This window comes from Eutrigla gurnardus (genome assembly GCF_963514095.1).
Source record: "Eutrigla gurnardus genome assembly, chromosome: 18".
NCBI lineage: Eukaryota > Metazoa > Chordata > Actinopteri > Perciformes > Triglidae > Eutrigla > Eutrigla gurnardus.
Window position 1 is genome coordinate 24100092 of NC_139929.1, and position 26785 is coordinate 24126876.

Consider the following 26785-nt stretch of genomic DNA (forward strand, 5'->3'; position numbering starts at 1 on the left):
CGTGGATTCACAAATCGTGAAATTTTAGTGTTGTTGGAGGAATCACATAATATCAAACTAAGCCTTCGGACTCTAGAGAGAAAGCTACAAAGGAAACAGCTTTGGCGGAGACAAAATAAGACGGATGAAGCTGAAGTTGCATCCTTCATTGACCAACAGCTACAGACATCTGGCAAACAGCTCGGATACAGATGGATGCACCAGAAATGCTGGCTGGCTGGGATAGTTACGGACAGAGAAACTGCGTGCACGCAACCGTTTTAGACGGCGGATGTATGTCAGTCGAGGGCCAAACTACGTATGGCATATAGATGGGTACGATAAATTAAAGCCATATGGCATATGCATCAGACGGCTTTTCTAGGAAAATGATGTGGCTAGAAGCATACAAAACCAACAGTGACCCTCGTATCATCGCAGGTTATTTTATTGATACTGTGGCCGAAAACAATGGATGTCCACAAAAAGTCAGGTTAGATCTCGGCACTGAGAACACACATGTTGCAGTGATGCAAAAGTTTATGCACAACAGCAAGTATGAGAATGGTACGGAGTGTGTCACTTTTGTTACGGCTGAAAACCGAACATAAGAGGACAACACAAAGGGCTCAAAATCTAGGGGGATTTATTAACAGAAAAAATGGTCGTATAACGAAACAGGCAAACAATTATGCCGAAAAATACAAATAGCGCTGGTAACGGCAACGAGAGGGGAATGGACTCGGGTGAACCGGCAGGTAACAAGGCGAACGCGTCCAGCAAATCTCTCGGTGAGAAGTCGCCGCCATGGCAGGTGTGTAGGGTTTTTATAGGGGAGGCCCCGCCTCCCACTCAGGACCTACACCTGGGCACAGTTAACAGATAATAGAACAGGAACAGGAGGGACACGTAACAAGGTCCAAGTACTGGCAATCAAAGGATTGAACGTTGGTGGTGCACCTTGAGAAGTGAATGCGTCCAGTTTTGGATGGATCACTTTGACCAGCTGAAAGCAGATGGCTATTTTGTTGACAGCTTCATTGACAAATCACTGATCCAGTTTTGCTTCCAAAATACCATGCAGGTATAGTATAAATATTGTTTATCAACACAAATGTAACTATGAGATATAATGGCATAAACAGATTATTTTCACAGAACTGTTTCACTCTTTTTCTATAGGAGGAGCTTGATGAAGTTGTAACTGTCTGGAATGATAATCGCATAAGAACAAGCAACAATCCCTCGGGCTCCAAATGGCCGCCCTTCAATGATCTATGCGGTTCCCGATCTTTATGGATCTCAGAATTTCTTGCAGCCAGCTGATCAAATGAAGATAGAAATATGTCGAGAGGACTGTATTTTTAAGGACTATCCTTGTGATGAGGATATGTTTCACTTGTGTAATGGATTTATGGCTGAGCACAACCTTGCAATGTCTGATGATGTGTATGAAGTTACTGATCTTTATCTAAGACTTTGTCAAATGATTATTGATGGGTTGGAGGAATAGAGAAAAGGCTTCAGCTAAATAGGCCTATTGTATACAAATATTCCTTTAATTGTTTATTGTACATTCCATCTGAAATACAGGCATGTAGGGTGGATACATTAGTGACACTCTTTAAGTGTGTTATAGGTTGATGTTTTTGTAGCTCATATTGCCTTAAAAACAAAGGTATAAAAGAGCAGCATGTGTAGATTATAATTTTCATTTTGAGCAAGCTCACATGCAGGTGTTGCATCTCTTTGATTGTCATTATAGTTATTATTTGTTACTCTTACAGTAACTGTTATTGTGCTGATAAAGCGATTTTGTAATATAGACTGGTGAGCAAGATGTAATTAAACGTAACACACAGAGAAGAAAAAAAAGGGTCTTAATTTTTTTCCAAACCTGATTTTAAAATTCTCATAATGCTTGTTGTTAAGAGCAAATATCTAGTAAAGTCGGCAAAGGTAGATGCTGTAACTTGTTATTTAGTAGTGAGAAGTGTCCTTATGTGTCATAGGACTGGTTTCAGTACTCCTAAAATGAAACAAAATAATTAAATAGTACATCAACGATTACATTCTCATTCGATAGCCTGATATTTTTGGAATAAATGCACCCATTATGTCTGTGCACAGGATGCTGTCCGTGGTGCTGAATAATTGCACTTTGCAGGCTCTTCTGAAGTTGTATTACCTTACCTGTCCTCTGTCCATGGTGTTGCAGATTAGATAGTGACGGTGCATGGCAAAGTAAACGCTGTTTATAAGTGGAAGAATGCCTGGCAAGCTGATACATTTTGTAATTGTATTAATCATAAGTTAATTTTTTATCTGGTTATTCGCCATTCTTGGGTTTTAGATCTACATTAGTGTTAGTAGCATCCTAGTCCTAAATAGGGGAGAATAATCTGAGGCGTTTTATTATCTTTGTGCTTAGTGATACAATTGCATACATAGAGGCGCACTTTCGTTATCTTGGCCGGATTGCCTTTGGCATGCCCTGTGTGATGCACCTGTAAAAAGGTGCACCGTATACACAGTCTAAGTACTTCACAGTACAACATTTTTCAAAACGTTGTCAATAAAAGAACATGACGACACAGTCCATGGTAACAGTTGTAATGGTAACATGTACAACAACAATCACATGTTTACATGGCAATTGTATGTAAGCTGTACAAATGAACTGTATGCTAATGGGGAAAAAATAGCACCAGGTGGTTGTTTTGAGTAATTGACCATGAGAGTTGAACATTTATAACAGATAGGCAAGTGATATCTGCCACAGTGCTCTCTTGGTTTACAAATTGTTTACATTTTACCATAACAACATTTTACCATAACTTCCCCAAGAATAGATCTGATCCTGTAGAAAACCTGAGGAACAAACACAGGTGATGCGTATCCGCATTCCTCAAGTATGTTCCTCAAAGTAAATTTGTTCTGACACAGTTTAGATATTAAATAACCGTTTTGGTTGACACATAAAGGCATAAAGGTAAGATGGCAATATGTGTAAGAATCATCACAAAAATCTCTGGCAGCTGTCACAATTCATGACTGAAATCGCTGACTGTATTTTATGTTAAACATATAACTCTGCGTAAGTGTGAGTGAGGGTGTTTATGAGAGCAGCGACATTGTTTTTATGGGACCCTTTTCAGAGAATGAGCAACAGAACCAAGATGATACACTGCCTGTTTCACCACAATCCGTGCCATTCACTGAGAAAGTGAAGAGAATATTGGTTGTTCACAGAGGGCAGATACTGCGAGAGCTCATAGCACATTTCTGTGATGATGGACTTGAAGAGGTTGACATCAAAATCAAGCTTGTTCTGCCAGATGGAACACCTGAACGGGGGTATGATGATGGAGGGGTTGTGAGGGACTGTCTTTCCGAATTCTGGAATGAATTCTACGACCAGTGCACAACAGGAAATTATTTTAAAGTTCCCTTTCTAAGGCATGATTTCGGACAGCAGCAGTGGGAGAGCATTGGCAGAATTATTGCTTTTGGATGGGCGAGGGAGAAATATCTTCCTGTGAAAATTGCGCCTGTCATATTAGAGCAAGCTGCCCTGGGATACGCAAAGAGCGATATAGTGGAGAATTTCCTCAAATACATGCCCAAATCTGAGCGTATTGTGTTTGAATCATGGCGATCCGATATTAACAGCGTCGACCAAGAAGAATTAATTGATATCCTAGATAACCACAGCTGCAGAAGGATACCAACAGCCAGCAATGCCAGTGAAATCATCCATGAGATTGCCCACAAAATGCTTGTCCAGGAGCCTGCCTTTGTAATCGAACAGTGGGCAATGTGCAAGTGCAATATGTGTAAGAGTGAAAAGACAAAATTGTCATCACTTGTGCTTACAAGAGACAGCCCTTCAGCGTTGATTGTTTCAAATGTAGCAGATGATGCTGTAGCAACACTGACAGAAGAAGTGGAAGACTGATTCTGAGAGCTGTGTTGTCTCTCCAAAGTTGGAGCCAAATCTGCGCTGTGGCTGTGTGGACTGTCAATTATTTTCTTCTTTGTTGTCAAATAAAACCTAAGAAGAGGGAGTTTTATGTCAGCGTACAATTTTCCAACAGTGATTACGTCGTCAACTGTCACCTCTTCATAATTTCTGAAATCTAACTCAAAATCTGATAAGGGCCCAAAACTATTCCTCCCATCTGGAAAGAACAGACCAGCTGCTTCCTGTATCAAAACCGTTTTCTGAGCATCCTTTGAAATGTTGACCTTTCTTGTTCCCCCTCCTCGTTTGGCTCTCACTTGCTTGAAAGCCCCCTTTTCATCATCATAATGCATCCATCCTATTTCTATTTTTCTCACTGTCTTCAGAGCATTTTTTTCCCTGAGTTGGTGGAGAACGCTCCTCTTGGTTTTTCCTGCTGCCTCCTTCATCACAAGGTTTTCTTTTGGACAATTTTATTTTAAGGCGCTCAAAAAGTTTGGATTTGCGAGGGTTGTGGCTGCTTTCCTTCCGCCTACAAAATCCTAACACTGCTAGGCGATCCCCATATGATATAAATAATAATATATATAAATAAGTCTTTAACTGTTCATCTGTCATCAGCTGTATGATGCTGGCATCCATCTAAAAAGAAAAATAGACTTATTTAAAAAAAACAATCCTGATTTGATAAGTCAGGTAAAACAACAATGTAAGGAAGTTTATGTTTTTAAGAATAAATCAGAAGCAATAAAAAGAAATACAAAAAGTGCAGTTCTTTGACTGAAATATTCTGCTTTTGCAGTTAGGTACCTTCTCACACTCCAGAGTCTCTATTGTTTCCTCAGGAACATTTCTCTCCCTCAAGAAGTCACGTAGGTCATCCATCCTGTGAGCATGCATTACAAGTTATTGTAGGCTATCATTATGCATCCATATACACAACATGAGTCTTGGGCTACAGATGAGCTACAATTTTGCAAGAGAATTAGCCATCATAAATTTCTATTTGGACTGTATAACTTATACTCTAGTCAGTCCTTATATGAAATGCTTTAGGTTTTTCAGTGTAGTATGAGTAATTCTTAAGTACAGTTTGGTCAGGATCACTATTAATTCTAAATTCAAAAATCTTGTTGTTTATTTGTTGTGATCCCATTAATATTTGTTTGTGTACTGAAGAAGCATATCACATGGTAAAGACACGTTTCAGAATTCAGAATTTCATAATTGAGGAAAGCTCTAATTTAATACAGCAATTAATTTTTATCCAGAACCACAGTCACATTTGCTGATGTGTGACTTCTTGAGGCACGTTTGTTCATTATAAAACTAGAGCAGTTATGAAGAAGTCAAATCAGAGCTGCGATCTGTTGAGCAGTGGACTAGGCTATAGCTTATAGACAGTGTTGGGAAAGTTCACTTTCTACATGAAGTAGTTCAAAGTTCAGTTCACACATTTTTAAATGAACTAGTTCAGTTCATAATTCACAATTTTGAACAAAGTTCACAGTTCCAAAAATGAACTAGTTCATAGTTCTTTTCTTTTTTTTCCAATATGTTGCTGCAAGCTATTATTTTTCAAACTTATTTCCACAACCCATATAGAACCACAGACAGGAATGATCAGTTTTAACTCTGAAACTATGCGTCAGATTTCATCTTCATTTCCCACTTTGAATCCTTATCCAAACAGAGTTTACATAAGCATTGAGGGGACAGCACTTCCCCATCGTTGCTTTAACGCTTTGTTGCTGTCCATTCAGTCCACACTAGCAGCAGCTGCAGCTTTCATCCTACAGTATATTCTCCAAAACATGAGGAGAAACTTGCTGCTTGAATGGTCGTTTAAATGATCATACGACGCCTCCTTGCTGCTTTTTGTTTTGATGACGGAATGCGGCGGTGAGACACTGGTGGCTGGGGTAGCCAGATTGGGTGTTTTTTTCTGCTACATATTAAGGCCTTTTTACAGTGTGTTTAACCGGGTTTTCGCCTGGAAGTTCTCGATAGAAATCTGGTACACTATTGAATGAAGTTAAACTGTGTGCGGTTCAGACACCAGAATGAACGCGTTTGCAGTAGCGTCCATCAGGCAGTAATACAGTACGTTCAATTCACGTTCACCCAAAATATGAACGCGTTCAGGCACAACACTGCTTAGAGATGTGCTAAACAGGACCTTTACAAGCTTGAACGAGGCTTTTACAGAGGGACTTGTGTTACGTTAGCTTATCAATGCACATCTTATTTTTAGCTCGCTCGCCACTTAATGCTGGCAAGTTCACATTTAGACTGACCTGCGTTTTGAGCTGTCATCAGGGACCACTAATCTAACGTTAATGGGGGTGGCTATGCAGTTTGTTGTTGGCAGCTGTCCACAGTCCGAGTCCTATAATAATAATACTGGACCCATCTAAACATAAAATGCTGGAACACAGCTGTAAAAAGTTGTAAACAGTAGTATGCACCCTTCGTTCGTGTTCAGCAAAAGCTTTGAGTCAGACGGGCACCCGTACTTTCAAACTCCGGTCGCTAGAGAAAGAATCGTGGCTAACTAAAATGAATAAATAGAAAAAAACGCCAGAGTACAGTACAATATATGTCTATCGTAATTAAAGAAGGCTATCTACCTGTTGAAAACTCTTACATCTCTTACATCTACATTTGGCTTGGTGGTGGAGCACAATATACAAGTAGCTTGCTCTCCTTCCTGCCTGCTCACCTCTAGATTAGCAATGACAGCTAGCTAGGACTTCGTGATGCTAGGCTTAAGTCATTATTTTGAGATACTATCTCATTATTATGAGATACTAAGTCATTGGGCCCTAGTTTCGTGGCGCAGCGCAGGGTGGCGGAGCCGGTGCAATGCAAGTTTCGACCCGCGCAGCCTTGCGCACCGTCAGTTTGGCAGTTTGGTGGATCGCCTGCGCCAAGATGGGTATGGCGGCGCAGCAGGGGGAGGCGTCACAGATTCAGCTTGGCGTAGCGGAAGTTTCGTGGCAAAAAGCCTCGCCGAGACTGCGCTGAAAGCTCGCCAGCTCCGACCGGGTCTACTCTCGGCGCAAGGCGTAAATAAAGTCCATTCATTCAAGGCGAATCACAGCTGGCGGAGTGGAAGTTTGGCTAACTGCGCGCAGTGCGTACACGTCACCGAGACCTCACAGGCAGGTTTCCACAGTTCCAGGCACATTTAAATGCAATACATAATCACAACAAACAATATTTAATGCAACTAATTGAATCAACACGTGAATTTATATCTATATAGATTGTCCCGTCACATCTGACGTCAGATCAAAGGCGGATGGCACGCGTAACGGAAACTCAGCCTCTCGGACCAAAACATCTCCCTCTCTCTCTCCTGTTTTTTATAATATCGGCATTGTTATTATTATGATACGCGCGCACAGCCCGTGATGCGCGTGGTGGGAGCGGCGGCGCTGCTTCTGTCATCGGGTTGTCAAGTGACGGAACTTGCACTGAACCTCCCCTAACGCATTAAAGGAGAGGAGAGGAGCTCATTTGATTGGTGAAGATCTGAATCGGCTGTATTAATCCCAGTCCACGCCTCGTCTCCTCCTCGTCTCCCACTCACGCCTTCTTCTCCTCCCTCTTTCCCACTTGCGCGGGTGGGAGTGACGGGAGGTGTGCCTGCGCGAGCCTGCGCGGTGCACGAAACTTGCAAAGTCCAGGCGGACACACCCCGTCAGCATGGCGCAGGTGCGCTGAGAGCTGACTGCGCCTGGTCTACAAAACTAGGGCCCATTATGTTGAGATACACTAAGTCAATATATTGAGATACTAAGTCATTATTTTGAGATACTATCTCATTATTTTGAGATACTAAGTCATTATTATGAGATACTATCTCATTATATTGAGATACTAAGTCATTATTATGAGATACTGGGCCCTAGTTTCGTAGACCAGGCGCAGTCAGCTTTCAGCGCACCTGCGCCGCGCCGACGGGGTGTGTTCGCCTGGACTTTGCAAGTTTCGTGCACCGCGCAGGCTCGCGCAGGCACACCTCCCGTCTCGCCCACCGGCGCAAGTGGGAAAGAGGGAGGAGAAGAAGGCGTGAGTGGGAGACGAGGAGGAGACGAGGCGTGGACTGGGATTAATATAGCCGATTCAGATCTTCACCAATCAAATGAGCTCCTCTCCTCACCTTTAATGCGTTAGGGGAGGTTCAGTGCAAGTTCCGTCACTTGACAACCCGATGACAGAAGCAGCGCCGCTGCTCCCACCACGCTCATCACGCGCTGTGCGCGCGTATCATAATAATAACAATGCCCATATTATAAAAAACAGGAGAGAGAGAGGGAGATGTTTGGTCCGAGAGGCTGAGTTTCCGTTACGCGTGCCATCCGCCTTTGATCTGACGTCAGATGTGACGGGACAATCTATATAGATATAAATTCACGTGTTGATTCAGTTAGTTGCATTAAATAGTGTTTGTTGTGATTATTTATTGCATTTAAATGTGCCTGGAACTGTGGAAACCTGCCTGTGAGGTCTCGGTGACGTGTGCGCACTGCGTGCCGTCAGCCAAACTTCCACTCCGCCAGCTGTGATTCGCATTGAATGAATGGACTTTATTTACGCCTTGCGCCGAAAGTAGACCAGGTTGGAGCTGGCGAGCTTTCAGCGCAGTCTCGGCGAGGCTTTTTGCCACGAAACTTCCGCTACGCCAAGCTGAATCTGTGACGCCTCCCCCTGCTGCGCCGCCACACCCATCTTGGCGCAGGCGATCCACCAAACTGCCAAACTGACTGTGCGCAAGGCTGCGCGGGTCGAAACTTGCATTGCGCCGGCTCCGCCACCCTGCGCCGCCCTGCGCTGCGCCACGAAACTAGGGCCCAATATCTCATTATTATGAGATACTAACTCATTATTTTGAGATACTATCTCATTATTTTGAGATATTAAGTCATTATTTTGAGATACACTAAGTCAATATATTGAGATACTGGGCCCTAGTTTCGTGGCGCAGCGCAGGGCGGCGGAGGGGGGCGGAGCCGGCGTAATGCAAGTTTCGACCCGCACAGCCTTGCGCACGGTCAGTTTTGCAGTTTGGTGGATCGCCTGCGCCAAGATGGGTGTGGCGGCGCAGCAGTGGGAGGCGTCACAGATTCAGCTTGGCGTAGCGGAAGTTTCGTGGCAAAAAGCCTAACCGAGACTCAGCCTCTTGGACCAAAACATCTCCCTCGCTCTCTCCTGTTTTTTATAATATCGGCATTGTTGTTATTATGATACGCATGCACAGCGCGTGATGTGCGTGGTGGGAGCGGCGGCGCTGCTTCTGTCATCGGGTTGTCAAGTGACGGAACTTGCACTGAACCTCCCCTAACGCATTAAAGGTGAGGAGAGGAGCTCATTTGATTGGTGAAGATCTGAATCGGCTGTATTAATCCCAGTCCACGCCTCGTCTCCTCCTCGTCTCCCACTCACGCCTTCTTCTCCTCCCTCTTTCCCACTTGCGCGGGTGGGTGAGACGGGAGGTGTGCCTGCGCGAGCCTGCGCGGTGCACGAAACTTGCAAAGTCCAGGCGGACACACCCCGTTGGCGTGGCGCAGGTGCGCTGAAAGCTGACTGCGCCTGCTCTACGAAACTAGGGCCCACTATCTCATTATTACGAGATGCTAAGTCAATATATTGAGATACTTTCTCATTATAATGACTTCTTTCATCACACTGGCGGAAACGGGCTTCCATATTAAAGTACGATTTATTCCTTCAGTGAATGTATATGATCTTTCGTTGGTTAGAGTTAAGGTTAGGTAAATGCTAACTAGGAAGAGCCGGGGATCGAATCGGCAATCTTGAAGTTGCCAGTCAACCCGCTCTACCTCCTGAGCTAAACCCCCCAAGGGTTATGGTTAGGTTTAGGTCTAGGTTTACGTCTGATGCTCTCTAATAACCAGCATAACGTGACCACGGCTCTGTGTAATACCTAGGAAAGCATACGAAAATATCGTGCTTTACTTTTTGTACTATTTAGTATACTATTTAGTATCAATACTTATCTGAGAATGTTGTTCTTGTTATACAGAAAGGAATCAATCCTTTTTAAGGATTATGAGGAATTTAAAAACACAACAACTCAAATGTGTATTTTGGTCATTCCGTGTCATTTCATCAAATTTCTGAAAATCCTCCCACCTGACCATCTCAGAATGTCCTGAAAAAATGATTGTACAAAAGATACACTTGTTAATAGGACAAATCCAAAATATTAGGTCTCTACTGTTAATAGTTTTCTCATGAAACATCATTGAATGAAGGGTAGTTTAGACGGTTTTTGGCATCATACTCTGAAAAGCCATTTTTAAACAGCAATATCTGGAAAACTATCTCACCTGTGGCCTTCAGATTTTCTACAGTGTATATCTGTTACTAATAGCCTCCAGACATGAAATATCAGGGGTGTAGCTCAATGATAACCTAGTATGGTAGGTACTTAAAATGTGGCTTGTTGAAATAAAGTAGTACATTTGAAGAGTGGCTGAGCTCCCATTTTTGCAGATAAAAGACTTCTATCAATGCTGCCTCTATCTCTGGTGTTAGCTTAAACATTCTACAAAATATGGTCTCTCTCAGATGATTAGTTTCACAGATATTAAGGCTCAAAAATGGAAGTAAACACATCTTTGCCCAACTTCAGAGTCATATTCCAAAAAACTGACAAGTATCAATAATAATTAAGATTATTATTTGATTTGCTTGTGTAATGTATGTACTTAAAGTATGACAAAATGTACAGTCTTCAATATTATGCTGTTTTGTAAGTCTTTGGTAAATGGTAAAAAAACACAATTGAATTGCCCTGCTGTGATGTTTACTTGTAGGATATTAAGACATGCAGTACGAAAAACGGCCACAAAAACCCCACCAATATCAGGATTATAAAAAATCACTGCGACAAATTGAGGCAAAACACCCTCCCGATTTTTTAATATGATTTTAACAAGAATATGATCTTTCAAAAAAAGTAAGTTTGGACCTGATACTTGTCAGTTTTTTGTAATATGACTCTGAAGTTGGGCAAAGATGTGTTAACTTCCATTATGAGCCTTAATATCTGTGAAACTAATCATCTGAGAGAGACAATATTTTGTAGAATGTTTAAGCTAACACCAGAGATAGAGGCAGAAGTGATAGAAGTCTTTTATCTGCAAAAATGGGAGCTCAGCCACTCTTCAAATGTACTACTGTATTTCAACAAGCCACATTTTAAGTACCTACCATACTAGGTTATCATTGAGCTACACCCCTGATATTCCACGTCTGGAGGCTATTAGTAACAAATATACACTGTAGAAAATCTGAAGGCCACAGGTGAAATAGTTTTCCAGATATTGCTGTTTAAAAATGGCTTTTCAGAGTATGATGTCAAAAACCATCTAAACTACCCTTCATTCAATGATGTTTCATGAGAAAACTATTGACAGTAGAGATCTCATATTTTGGATTTGTCCTATTAACAAGTGTGTATTTGTACTTTTTGGCCTTTAATAAAAGGACGGAGCGTCACACTTTGTCCTGGTCCAAATTATCTCCGGTGCTGCTCACAACGGTCTGACGAATAAGAGGAACGGCCTACATAAGTCATCTCCGCATTGCATTCCCCTGCATCTGCTCGTGCATGAACCGTACCATGCTGAAGCAAATCTCCCAGGGACCAGGCGGCATGGACACGTCCACCGGAAGCCACACGCCAAACCCCGGCGCCCATGCCAGATCCCAGCAGCTGCAGGCTTCCTCAGATGCCGTGGCAGCAGTGTTGGAGGTGCTGGCAGTCCCTATACTTTCGTCGAGTGTCACACCCTCCCCCTTTCCAGGAGGAACATTACAGCGTTCCGGTAAGGATTCAAGGGGGTATACATTATGAGATGGTGGATTCAGGTCGCTTGCCTGAGTGCAGGCAGGTATTGCTTTTTGTTAGTGTTGGTGGATTACACAATGTGATATCTCTAAAAAGATGAAAAGCGCTGTTTCAGGTCATCTCCCACATTCTGACAGACCAGGGCAGGTCATTTATGTCACAAACACTTAGGGAACTGTACGTATTACTGGGCATCAATTTTATTCAGACCAGTGTTTACCACCCTCAGACTGATGGTCTGGTGGAGTGTCTGAATAAGACTTGAAAGACCATGATCCATAAGGCCACACTGGGACAATTGTCAAGGGAGAATTTGCTCCAGGCCCAGGAACATCAATAGCGCCTGTACAACAGAGGAACTAGACTATGAAGATATCTCACCATCCAAGAGCGCAGATGTGGCTGCATTGCAACAACATTTTGCAGATGTGTTCACCCCCTGCCCGGACGTACATCACTCACCACCACATTGAAACTCACCCGCTCACTCCAATGGTGAGGGTTTATTTAAACAAGCAGAAGTTGGTACACAGGTGATCAGTTAGCACAGGCAGAGGTATCCAAAATGTGAGGCAAAAGACAAGGTCAAGAAAAGGCAGGCAAGTTCCAAACATGGCGTGACTATGACTATGAAAACTGCTGGGACAAGGACTTGACGGACAACGAACTGGCGACAAGACAGAGGGAGACATGAGGTTAAATACAAGAGGTAACAAGGGTGATGGGAAACAGGTGGGGATGAACAATCAGGGCGGGGGGCAGACAATCAGACCAGGGGAAACACGAGGAAGGGGGTGTGACTTGAAAGGAGGTAAGTAACACAGTAAAACAGAAAATGACATTTAACATTCATAAAATAACAGGGGCAGCACACCAGACCGAGACATGACAGGATTTATCATGATTATTGTAGTGGAAATCAGTTTATGATCACCTGATGAGAAATAAGAATACAACTCCTAAGAGAGCTTTTAGTAATTTATTCTATACAGAGTCCAAAAACAGGCTAGCAGTCGTTACAGACAGACTGTAAACAGACAAAGTCTAATAAGTCAAAGCCCTCGCAAACAGGGTGTCCAAGCGGATCGCATCACCTACATTCAGCTTCAGAGCAAACTATCTGGCCAGATAGGAGCAGACTCCTTAAGAGTCTGACCAATTCTTCAGTCTTGAGACGGGCTTTTTATACACTTGTTTGTGATGTGTCATCAGAAAAGCATTGTTCCGTTGTTTGTGTAGACGGAGAACTTTGTCCTGAATGTGGTTTTTGAACCACTCATCAGTGTCCATGTTTATGCTATGTGTTACCTTTAAATGGATATAATGTGAACAAATAGTGAAGTGTCTCTCCTAAAAAAAATAGCTGACAGATGAGAGTGACAGAGAGCCACTTTCGGGCCTAGGAACCTAGGAGCGCTCCTCTGGCCCGTAACCCTCCCAGTCCACCATTGGAAATCCCTGCCCCTCTGGCAGACGTCCAGGAGCCGCCGGACCGTCTAAGCAGGATGGTCATCAATGGCGGGGATCTGGCAGGAGGGCACAAGGAGCTGGTGGTGACAGGCTTCAACTGAGATGCATGAAAGGATGGGTGGACAGATGGAAGGTAGCTAGGAAGGATTAATGACAGAGAGAATAGGAAATGGACCCAAAAATCGGGGAGACGCATCTGCAGTGGGCCACCAAAAATGCCTCTTTAATAGAGACTAATAGCGCCAGGATGACATGCAAATTTAGAGTTGTCAACCCACTGCAGAACCTGGGACCGTACCGAGTCGGGAATAAACTGGCGGTATGGGGGATCCTTCCCCGGATCAATCTGGTCCCTCTGAGCATCTCACTACCATATGGGCAGGAGAGATAATTGGTTCAGTATCACCTGGGAAATCCTCCACAGCGTGGAGCAGGGAAAGAGCGTCGGGCTTAACGTTACGTGTAGGTACATGAGTGTAAAGTCAAATCGGCTAAAGACAAGGGACCATTGGGCCTGGCGGGAGTTAAAGGGATAGTTCGGAATTTTGGAAATAAGACCTATTTTCCAAGTCAGCCGGAAACGAGACGTTTGGAGACGTTTTCAAGACATTTCATTCAGTTCTTCTAGTTGCTGAGTTCGCTTGTGCTATGGCTAGCGCAAGTCAATGGTTCTAGTTAGACAGGCATTAAAAACAGTCTTGCCCATTCCACAGTGCACCCGAGGCAAATCCATTGTAACGGCAGACTATCGATGTACATATGTGTTGATAGAATGTTTGAAATAAAACCAACCTTGCATTTTTAAGGATTTATGTCTCAGCTGCAGCATCAGCGTGTCATACTTCCTAATAGGCTATGGCAGCAGGGGACTGATATCACCTAGCACTTATAAGTTACCGGTTCTATAATAGTTTGTTTACCTGCTGTCATTGCTACAGACGCAGAGTAGCCTGCAGTGCTAGTTTCTTCAATCTCACAGAAATGGCCACTTTTGGAGAATATACTGAAACTTTTGAAGACTCTGATGAGGAGTTTTTTTCCACCCAAACCCAACCGTACCTGTACGAGCCTGAATATACAGAGGAAGAATTGCGCGAGAGGGATGCTCAAAGGGCAGAACGTGAACGAGTGTCTGTGGAGACCGAGATAGCCCCCGCTGGAGCTGCGAACCGGGACCGAACAAACGGAGACTGGTGGTGCCAGGAGGGAATCCCTCGCAACGCGTCCGAGGGTTTACGGTTCTCCGGACGGAGCAGTGGTCCAGGTTTGCGGTGTATTTCGGGTGTGGATTCGTGGAGCCATCCGCTGCCCGGTGTTGGTCTGCGGTCCAAGGGCTTTTCACCCAGCTCTGAGGGCACGAGGCCCGAATATTCGGCGATGTTCATGTGTCTATTTACCGGAGGGAATCCCTGCAACGCCTCGAAGGGTTTACGGTTCTCCGGACGGAGCAGTGGTCCAGGTTCGCGGTGTGTAATTGTGGCTTCGGGTGGCCGTGGGCTGCCCGGTGTTTGAGTGAGCTCCAAGGGCTTTTCAGACAGCCTTGGGGGTATAAGTGCCGACAGTTCGGCCCGGTTCGATTGCCTATTTACGGGCAGTATTTCGGGCGGCGAGTTTTGAGTCCGACAGAGCAAAGTAAAATTCCGCTGCTGCTGACAAACTAGTCCCTCAAAAAATGGATGATTCATGCGATGCAAGTTTAGTTTTGTTTCAAATATTATTCTATCAACACAGATATGTACATCGACAGTCTAGTGTTTTAATTGATTTGCCTCGGGTGCACTGTGGAGTCGGTATGAGTGTTTTTAATGCCTGTCTAACTAGAACCATTGACTCGCGCTAGCCATAGCATAAGCGAACTCGGCAACAAGAAGAACTGAATGAAATGTCTTGAAAACGTCTCCAGACGTCTCGAACACACCGGCTGACTTGGAAAATAGGTCTTATGTCCAAAATTCCTATCCCTTTAAGCCTCTTAGCGGACTGGATGTATGCTAGATTCTTATGGTCTGTCCATACAAGGAACGGCTGCTCAGACCCATTCAACCAATGCCTCCACTCCTCAAGAGCTAATGTAACGGCCAATAACTCACAATTTGTCACTCACAATCGTGTTTGTGCTCAGCTGCTGTCAGCTTAGGAGAAAAAAATGCACAGGGATGGAGCTTTTTATCGGGGTCTGAACGCTGAGAAAGCATGGCACCCACCTCCGAATCCAACGCGTCAACCTCCACTATAAACTGTTTAGCAGGATCGGGTTGAACGAGGATAGGCGCAGAGCAAAACAGCCCTTTAAGCCAAACAAAGGCACTGTTAGCCTCGGGAGACCAAACGAATGGAACTGAGGGAGACGTCTTATCAGAGGAGCTGTGACTCGGCTGAAGTTCCAAAAGAAGCGACGGCGAAAGTTGTAACAATTTACGGGGGCCACTACAAATATACACTAAGTCTAAGTAACCTATCTAACTAAATACTGTTACAAGATGGCGGCTGTGGGTGTGGACAGGTCAGCCATGTGGAGTGGGGGTGTTCTTTGTGGGAGGATGTGTGGTCCTGCCTGGAGAACAGGTTTCTATATACATGTGTAATTGGTGTCATATATGTAGAGCCGTTAGGAAAGTTGGATTAGTGAGCATGCAAACTGTCTGTTTAAGATCACTAACAACTGAACTAAGGTTACACACTTAACTCAACAATACATCAAATAGAAAATCACTTGGAAACATTAATGTCATCACATTCAGTTTCTGTCCTGAGCTATGGCCAGATTGTTACCAGTCCTTGAAGAAGCGTTGCTTGTTCCTCTGAAGAAAGGTTGCTGTCTTCAGGTTCCTGTGAAGGAAAGTTGCTGTCCTTGGAGTTGTGGATGGAGGAATTTCTAGTGAGATGCGTCTAAATTTGGTGTTGTTTTTGTAGCTCCTGACCTCTACATGCTCACCCTCTTGGAGAATATGAGACAGAAAATAAAAGTCTCAATGATGGTGAATCTTATAATGCCGAGATCACATGCTGCTGCTGAACCCATTGCGGAGATGCCTTCAGAAATCTCCTTTCCCCTCGCCTCCCTCAATGAGGTTGACTGATTTGAGGCCTGGTTGACAAACCCACAAAACACATGATATTTATGCTTACTTACATCACATCTTAGTCTACCTATAAATATGACATTTTGGAGTTTTTTTTATAAATAACCAACCCAAGATCATTTCAACGGGGCGACTGTGGCAGGTGGTAGAGCGGGTTGGCAAATGTTCAGAGGGTCGGCGGTTTGATCCCCACCCTTGTCACTGTGTCATGGTCATTGTGTCCTTGGGCCAGACACTTCACCCAGCCTCGCCGCATGTGAATGTGTATGACTGCTGTATGTATGAGGTGGTGGTCGGAGGGTCGTAGGTGCTAAATGGTATCAGTCTGCCGCAGGGCAGCTATGGCAACTATCGTAGTTTACCACCACCGGTATGACTGTGTGTGAATGAATGGAACTTGTAAAGTGTCTTTGGGTTCAATTAATTAAAACAACAATTAGTTTCAACACAATATACCACCATGCTGCGGGAAATGAATACTCCCCTTAAAAACAAGTGTCTTTTGTACTGATACAAGCACACTTTTCATTGTTAAAATCTAGTGCTAAGGTTATGGGTAGTCAGATGTCACCTCTGGCAAAATTCCTGAGAAATAGCAGTCCATTTCTAATGGACAATAGACTCCAGTTTGCTCACTATACATTTCTATTGGTTGCTATAGACAGCATGATGTTTTCTCAAAGGATTTGCAGATATGTGACCCGCCACGTCAAAACCAGCAACAAGTCGGGTGGGACGAATTCGCGTAAACGACGAAATAAGCGTTTTTTTTTTTTTTTTTTTTTTCAAAATTAGTGATTTTCGTTTTTTTGCAGAATATGCAAGTTGAGATCATGAAGAAGCCACTCCATGTTTCAGATATTCAGATATAGTATTGGTTGCCTTAAAAGTATACATTTTGTATTTGTAGTTTCAGAAAAAGTCTGCCGTGTCTCTGTCTTTGCTGGGGCGGGTACGGCGATGCAGTTCATTTCCATACTGATCACTTTTGGTCATCACTTTTTTTTCGGTCAATCAGCTGCAGGTTAGAAGCGAAACACATGGCTAATTATACAGCGCCCGTGTCCCTTGCAGCGGAGGAATTGGAGTGGAAGATATCAGACGCTATATCTACGGTTACAACGGGATAAAGACAGCGCTCCTTGGAAGACATTCATGTAGTGACAAACTTTCTCAAGAGCTTATGTACAGCATATGGATGGATTGTTTAGCTGCCGTAAGAGAGCAAACGGACATACAGTAGTTATGTCGGAGATGACTGCATCCACCAAAAAGCCGCAGACGAGAAGAAAGTCCGACCGGACCTCTTATTTCATCGGAGCCAACGAAAACGCAGGAATACTTTTCAGTTTCTTAGGGGGTGAGTTTCCGTTAACATCCAAGTTATCTACTTTGCTTATCTAGCTAAGCTAGCTCAGTACTGTCGTTTTAAAAGTATATGCACATCGAAACTAAGCTGTAATGGGAGGTTTTTGGCTCGTAATGGGAGGTTTTTGGCTAGTTATGTGGGCATCTGATTTAACAGCCTTTTAGCATGACACATGATGTGATACTTTTTTGTTTTCCTTTTCAGAATTGGCAAAGACACCCTGACGGATATTATCAAACACTTTGAGGAGAATGGGCCTGGACTAAATTCACTTAATTCTAGTACTGACTGTACTGTAGGATTTTTTCCCCTCCAATGTTTACATTGTACACTGTAAGCATTTCCATTTCAATAAAGTACCTTCTAATTCTGATCAGTCCAGTAAAGTGCTTAATGAAAATAACACTACATCAACATTACCTACATGATAACTGCTTTTGATAACCATTGTTCAAACCACTACAATACTTTCTGCCCTGCAGGCTAACAGACACCAGATATCACTGAGTGACATCTGTAGGGGGGAGGGCTTATCTGAATGAGATGCAAATGAGCACCATTGTGTTTCCTTTCTGGCCAGGTGAGGGGAGGTGAGATTTGCAAACCTCCAGGCCAGTTTTCTCAGTGAACGGTTTTCAGAGAAGCATACATTCAAATGGCCACAACTTTGTCAAATATTATCGGATTTCCATGTGTTAGTCATAATTGGAAAGCTTAGAAACACTTTCAGAATCTGCGAATAACTCAAAATGCCCTGAGGTCAACTTGTTCCTGGTTTTGCTATGGCTGGTCACATATTTGAATGAATTTACCTTCCCCTTTACATGCAGCTGATTGTCACTGCCAGAGGAAGAAAAATAGCCAGAGAGTATCACCTAGTTATTGCTATGCTTCAGTTTAGACAGGTGTGCACTTTTCAGTGCATGCTTCATTCTTCCTTGTCCAAATACACTGCTGTTCTAGAGGCATGACCAGAAGAGAATACTGAACCAAAACCATATAAATGAGTAACAATAGGTTTGGCAGTTAATTCTTTAGAGCAACGGCCTCCTGACCAGTGGTTATGTCTGGAGGATGAAGAATGAAGAATACCCTGAAGAGTGCACCCTGCTTAAAGTGAATCATGGCTATGGCCAGGTGATACTCAGGGCTATTTTGCTTCCTCTGGCGCTGTAAATCAGTAAAATGTGCTCAGGAGGTAGAGCGGGTTGGCTGGTAACCGCAAGATTGCTGGTTCGATCCCCGGCTCCTCCTAGCTGAGAGTCTGGTGTCCCTGAGCAAGACGCCTTAGCCTCATTGCTCCTGACGAGCTGGCTGACGCTCTGCGTGGTTGGCTCTGCCGTCGGTGTGCGAATGTGTGCATGAATGGGTGAATGTCAGTCAACACTGTAAAGCGACTTGGACCATTTTGAAATATTTGGAAATCCGAGGAGAATACATCATGCCCTCCATAGAAATCCATTGAACTGTAATATTAGACAACTGGAGCCTATTGTCCTTTAGTAATGGACTGACAATAATATAATAATACTGAATAACATTAATTTCCCGCAGCATTTGGTGGTATTTTGTGTTGAATTTGGGGAAACCAACTGTTGTTATTGTTGTGCCGAGCTATTGAAATGATCCTAGTTTGGTTATTTTATCAAAAAACATCAAAGTGTGTAAATTTTGCTTTAAAAAAACAACACATCCAGAGGGGGTGAATACTTTCGTACATGACTGTAGGGCAGGGTTCTCAAAATGTGCAAGCTGGTCCCCGCCTTTTGAGGGTTCAAATGTTGTCGAGGCCCCTCCCTCAATCTTCTTGATGTCAATGATTTTGTGATCTCAAATGATTCTACATTTCTTGTTTTGATGGCCTCATCTTCAGTTTTCTTGTCAATGATGTGCTTTTGCATATGCAGATTTAACTCATTGTGTGTCAGAAACAGGACACCAATGTGCAACTTTCACAAAGACAGGTAGTATTTCTTGTTCCATATTTGCCTATTTGCCTTGCACCCCCTCCTGCAAGACCTCTGCACTCCCCTAGGGGGGCCCGCCCCCAAGTTTGAAAACCACTGTTGTGGATGATTTGAATCTAATATTTACTTACTTTATTTGCTTTGTATTCTTATTGGAGCTGTATGTCTTGCAAAAGCTGTGCGCAAGAGCCGGGAGGCCGAAAAGGCAACCAACACTGAATGTGTTTCTCTCTGTGTGTGTGTGTGTGTGTGTGTGTAATAGACCTGGAGGAGAAGGTGAAGAAGGAATCAGAGGACAGCCAGCAAGACAAGGACACAGGAGAGGAGAGACCTGACACAGGACAGGACATGAAGACAAATGTGGAGAGGCAGGAAGAGGTGGAGGACAGGATGCAGCCGGAGAAGACAAAGCTCAAAGAAGAGGACAGAGACAAGAATCTAGGCAGAGCTGCAGGATCTCTGCAGCAATCAGAAGACCAGAAGGAGACTGAGGGCCACTCAGAGAAGCGGCAGAATGGTACGCACCCCAACAACCCTGCTGAGGGAACAATTACACATTGTATATAAGCACATAAAGTACTCTGCTTGGGGACAGTTTTCATTTAATGACTACTACATTTAATGACTACTACGAGGCAAATGCTCCATTTCTTTTTTTTTAAAGATTATTTTTTCCGCTAGAGCTCCGTTCAAGCCTTTTATTATTTTATACAGACAGTGTGGAAACAGGGAGAGAGAGGGAGAAGACATTGCGGGAAAGGGGCGGCTGCCCTAGCCACTGCGTCACCCGCCGCCCCCAAATGCTGTATTGCTTAAATCAAATCTATTCGACAGATTTAAGTAGATGTAAATATTTACATTTTCAAGTTATTTATTGTCATATGAATAGCTTCAAAGCAAAGCTTTCAAAGTGAATGAAATTAAGGCATAAACAAGTTTAAATATATTTATAAGTTTCCATGTTGCTGTGTCTAAAGTCTATCAGCATTCACTTCCTGTCATCAATGACATTGCTGAATCAGAAATGGTGGACACCAAAGTTGTCTCATATGTCTGTAGTCCCCCAGAGCTCTACCATAGTAGCTCATATTAGTTCAGAGACCAGACCAGACTATGTGGAGAAACCAGAGACTGTCTAAGTTCCAAATAACAGATTACCTTATTTGGAGTGTTGCTGGAGCAGCTACAATGTTAGCATAGCCTAGCACCCATCCATCGAGACTCCATTCAGATAACAAGCATTTTAAATGTATTTAGCTTGTAGTCTTGCAGACAGAACTAACAAAGCATGACTTCAGCCTAATTTTCACTGATCCCCATCATTATGGAGTTATTTCCACATCCTCTTCTGGTTATTGCTATTAAACCACAGCTAAATAGATTATTTTGGGTTCCTCCAGCTGTGGTTGTCAAAACGTATAGCCAATCAGCTCTTAATGAGGTGACAGCCAGGCGTTTCCCCATTATGCCGTGGGTCTTGCAGTCAGTGGAGACCAACTGTTATAAACAGTTATTTCCGAACCCAAAACCATAACTCAAACCACAGATGACAGTGAATAGAAGTCTTTTAATGAACAGCAAAGAGGAAATAGTGCGGGAGATGAGGGGTGGTGCGAGGTCCCAGGGTCCCGACGTGTCTAGTGGGTTCACCAGGAGTGACGAGGCTGAAGGTGTTGTCGTGGCGCGGCGCGGCCTCTCGTGCGTACTCTCTCGGCAGGGAAACACAGGAGATGAGACAGCATGCAGGCAGAATCCACAGTCAGGTGAGGCAGTTGCGAACAACAAGCTACAACTTCGGCACGGCAATCTGGGGCAGAGCAGGAGAGGCACAGAGGCATTACCTACACAAGCTAGTCAAAAAAAAGCTATTTACTGGAGAGCCAAGATGAGAACAACCATGGAGACTGACTAAACTATCTGGCAGCAAGCAGGAGGGAATCCAGAGGCTTTAAAGGGAGTTGATTGAGGGTGGACTCACCTGGCTGCTGCCTAGGGAAGGAAGACCACGCCCACATGCACACACACACACACACACACACACACACACACACAGAACACACAAGGGAATAGGGCAGGGCTGCCATGATGGGATCATGACACCAACTGCGACATCTGGCTTAAAAAAATGTGGCAACCCTGACCATGTGAGATTATTATTGCCCATGTGTGCATGGATTCAGAGTTAAGACATAAACTAATGCAGAATAATAACACTCTGAGAGCTACTGGAAAAATCTGGATGTGAATATCTTGCTGTATGAAGTAGATGGAGACCTCTGAAAAAAATGATATGTATGCAGAATGTTATAATTTACTTTGTAGTTCTGTAAAGGTCTTCATATAACTTACAGAAACATTCATTTATTTCTTTTGGGTCTGTTGAAATTATCCCAGCATTGGTTTTGATTTTATAAATTGTTCTGCTAGCCTGAATGCTTCTAAGCTGGCGTGCCAGTAACTTATTTGATTTGTCAGTCAGTTCAAAGTGTATTTACCTTTAAAAGCATCTTACTCACTTGGTTGGACAGAAGAGAATTAGAATTTTTATTTGAATTTCAATTTAATTCAGCTTGGAAGCTGAGGCAGTTGTTCTGTAGTCACTTTCGAGCACTGACAGCGGAGCAGTGATTTCTGACAGCTCCCTCTGAACTTTCTTCTGTTTTGCCTTGTAGACTATAATATGTCCTCACATTACAGCCTTAAAGGTGTTGGGGAACTAGCAGGAGCAGATTTGGTTATCAACAGATAATTATTAATATCAATATAATTATCGATATTAATAATTATATTTAACGTATGGTTATGCTGGGTCCCGTATGGTTGGGGCAGATCCTTTTATGAGGGTCAGTGTCGAGGCAAAGCCAGCTTTGTACTGACCCTCTTACTGAAGCAGTCCAAGCTAACACAAACCGTAGCCGGCACATTGTCATTAAAAATGAAACCCAACCACTGTCTCTTCTGTTCTTCTGTAGCTGGGACAGAATATAATAATTGTAAAAATAATAATAATAATAATAATAATACATTTTATTTGTATAGCGCTTTTCAAAGGTACTCAAAGACACTTTACATACAGTAATACAATAAAAAAAAATCAATACATTTAAAACAAGTACAATTAGAAACAGGGAGGCTACAAGTGAGCGCATTAAAAACAAGCAGGCTATATTTAAGAAGTAAGTTACGTTAAAAAGATGTAATGTGAAGTTATAAAACGGTTAAAAAGCAGGCCCATTTAAAAACAAGTTGTGATGCAATACAAATATAATGAAATAGTGGATTATTGGGGGTTGAAGGCAATTCTGAAGAGATGGGTTTTGATGAGTGATTTGAAGGTGGGCTGGTTGGTGCAGTCTCGGATGTGTGCACATTCTGGATGTGATAAATGCATGAATCAAAGTTTCGGCAGCAGAGAAGGTGAGTGATGGGCGGAGACGGGCAATGTTCTTGAGGTGAAAAAAGGCAGTCCTGGTGGTGTGATTTATGTGTTGTTGAAATGTGAGGTTGCTGTCGAAAATGACTCCAAGGTTGCGCAGGTGTAGGGACAGGGACAGAGTGCAGTTGTCGACGGAGAGAGTGAAGTTGTGGATGTTTTTGGTGAGGGATTTGGGGCCGATGATTATCATGTCTGATTTGTCACAGTTGAGTTGAAGGAAGTTGTTTTGCATCCAGGTTTTTAGTTCAGTGAGGCAGGTGGTCAGAGTGGAGCAGGTGGCTGTGGTGATGGATTTGGTGGAGATGTAGATCTGGACATCACAGCGTAGCAGTGGAAGTGGAGACCATGTTTGCGAATAATGTTGCCGAGGGGGAGGATGTAGAGGATGAAGAGAAGAGGACCAAGCACCGAACCCTGTGGGACAGAGGAGCAATGGAGGAAGTGCAGTTATTAATGTTGATGAATTGTTGTCTGTTGGTGAGGTAGGAGCGGAGCCAGGAGAGTGCAGTGCCGGTGATGTTGTCGTAGTTTTCCAGGAGAATGGTTTAATGTGAGTCCAGTGGAGCAGACAAGATTGAGGATGTGACCATGGGAGTGGGTGGGGAAGTTGATATGCTGTGTGAAGTGAAAGCAGTGTAACAGTTCAGGAATTCAGTGGCAGGTTTGCAGTTGGTGTCGTTGATGTGAAGATTAAAATCTCCGAGGAGGAGGACAGAGGGTGAAATGGTGCAGAGCTGGGTGAGAAAATCTGTGAAGTCTGAGAGAAAGGTGGGATTTGGTTTGGGAGGGCGGTAAATAATGGCAATGACAAGTGGAGTAGGACCAGAGAGTTTGAGGGCAAGATGATCAAAGGACAGGGCGGCTGGGGTGGAGATGGTGGTGATTTTAATGTCCTTTCTGTGGATGGCAGCAATACCACCTCCCCGCCCTTCGAGGCGAGGTTTGTCTGTGTAGGTGAATACTGTGGGTGTGATCGGGTTAAGTGAAAAATAGTCCATGGGTTTTTGCCAGGTTTCAGTGATGCAGAGGAAGTCCAGTCTATTGTCAGTGATGAATTCATTCAGAATGAGAGTTTTATTGCTTATTGCTTATTACTTATATAGAATATAAGTACGTTGTTGATTTGTACAACCAACAACAGAGCAATCTGCGTGTCTAGCTCTGAGCGACGACATTGTGAAACATCGCTATCTCACTGCTGTCTCACCGCAGGACACACAACTTCACCTCGGTGATGAACGCCCCCTCTCGGATATCTCTCATAATCAGAGGAGTTTGGCCTATGCAAATTACTCCCTTCATTACGTAACGATGGGAACTGAATCTGAACAGCCTGTAAGAGTGCCGTTTTACCAGTGGGTGGGCTGCAGAGACCATGCAGGAGTTGCTTGTTTTCCTCATTCTGGGAGTTGGCAGGCTCAGGGAGGATCAGTTTATAGGTGTAGAGACCAGAGAAATCGTGTTTTGCGGAATTGCACATCATTAAGTAATAATGGATGGAATCGGCAGTTAACAGGTTTTGCTCTACCAAAATCTATTTTTAATTCAACAGGGCTGTGATTAGAATGGTAGAAGTTGTATCGGAAGTTAATTTAGCATCTATTAGGAAATAGTCAATTCTTGTATATGATTTATGCACAGGCGAAAAGAAAGGGTAATCTCCATCGGTCAATTGCTATAACCTCCAGATATCAACAAGATTCATAGAGCCAATTAGATTATTCAGGGCGTTGGTCGAATTAGAAAGAGTAGTAGGACGAGTGGAGAGACTATCAATAAAGCAGTCTAGAATAGCATTGTAGTCACCTCCTGCAATTAAGTGAGTGGTTGATAAATCTGGGATGAGATTAAAAACGTTCCTAAAAAATGCAGGACCCCGTCCATCCTCACGTGTCTGTAACACTTGCTCTGCAAATTGAGCAAAACTTAGTTCTTAACGGACTAGGTGAAGTTTTGAGTCCAGTGCATTGAACCTAGTAGACATGTCTTGGTCCAGTTTCCCGATAGCTGCTAGGATGGTTTAGACCCTGTCCACCCTCCTGTGTCTGTAACCAAAAAAACATTGTCGTCTTCTTCGACAGCAAAAGCGGTCAAAGCAGGCCGGCTCTCGAATGTCCACGTTTTAAGTCTAACTAACCCAAAGACCAACTATCCTTGTCGGTATTATCTTCTTTTTCCTGTCTCATCTCCGTAAGTCTTGACATTATTCTAGAAAATTTTCTGCCAGTTGCAGTGTTACTGGGTATGTATGTACAACATTGTTCTTACTACTATTAAGGACATCAATTTGACTTTCCCTTCCTACAGTTAATGCTGGCATACATTCAATCCCTACTTTTCCTTGGTCATGGGTTAGAACCTGATCTTAGCCTGTGTATTTTTACGTGTAGTTGCATCATACTCATCTCATTTCTGGCTTCTGGCTTCATTCTGTGGTGGTGGAGTCAATGGGCCCTAGTTTCGTAGACTAGGCGTAGTCAGCGCGCAGCGCACCTGCGCCACGCCGACGGGGTGTGTCCGCCTGGACTTTGCAAGTTTCGTGCATCGCGCAGGCACACCTCCCGTCTCGCCCACCCACGCAAGTGGGAAAGAGGGAGGAGAAGAAGGCGTGAGTGGGAGACGAGGCGTGGACTGGGATTAATACAGCCGATTCAGATCTTCACCAATCAAATGAGCTCCTCTCCTCACCTTTAATGCATTAGGGGAGGTTCAGTGCAAGTTCCGTCACTTGACAACCCGATGACAGAAGCAGCGCCGCCGCTCCCACCACGCGCATCACGCGCTGTGTGTGCGTATCATAATAATAACAATGCCGATATTATACAAAACAGGAGAGAGTGAGGGAGATGTTTTGGTCCAAGAGGCTGAGTTTCCGTTACGCATGCCATCCGCCTTTGATCTGACGTCAGATGTGACGGGACAATCTATATAGATATAAATTCAGGTGTTGATTCAATTAGTTGCATTAAATAGTGTTTGTTGTGATTATTTATTGCATTTAAATGTGCCTGGAACTGTGGAAACCTACCTGTGAGGTCTCGGTGACGTGTGCGCACTGCGCGCCGGTCAGCCAAACTTCCACTCCGCCAGCTGTGATTCGCCTTGAATGAATGGACTTTATTTGTGCCTTGCGCCAAGAGTAGACTAGGTTGGAGCTGGCGGGCTTTCAGCGCAGTCTCGGCGAGGCTTTTTGCCACGAAACTTCCGCTACGCCAAGCTGAATCTGTGATGCCTCCCCCTGCTGCGCCGCCACACCCATGTTGGCGCAGGCGATCCACCAAACTGCCAAACTGACCATGCGCAAGGCTGCGCTGGTCGAAACTTGCATTACGCTGGCTCCGCCACCCTGCGCTGCGCCACGAAACTGGGGCCCAATGACTCCATGTCGTCTTTCTTGTCTCTCCTGTGCATGATTTCCTGACCAGCAGTCAGGAATTTTTTTTCCCTGTAAATAGATAGAATTGCTGAGGTGCATTGTGCGCAGTGGTCGACCACTTTCTGCAGTGTCAATCGCGACAGACTTCCAAACTTTATGTGGCCTTCAGATTAGCTCAAGAACAGTGCGTCAGAAAGATTGGCGTTTTGAATCCTGGCTCCTCCAGTCTACATGCCGAAGTATCCTTGGGCAAGAT

At 43.8% G+C, this 26785-nt stretch overlaps 1 protein-coding gene across 1 annotated transcript in view; it reads left to right on the forward strand.

Moving 5' to 3' along the window:
- The window catches only part of pde1ca (phosphodiesterase 1C, calmodulin-dependent a), a 190595-nt gene that overhangs the window by 150773 nt on the left and 13037 nt on the right, over positions 1-26785 (forward strand). The window contains exon 16 of the mRNA XM_084033837.1: positions 19980-20234. Within this exon, the coding sequence (XP_083889963.1) occupies positions 19980-20234 (255 nt within the window). The remainder of the gene's footprint in view (positions 1-19979; positions 20235-26785) is intronic.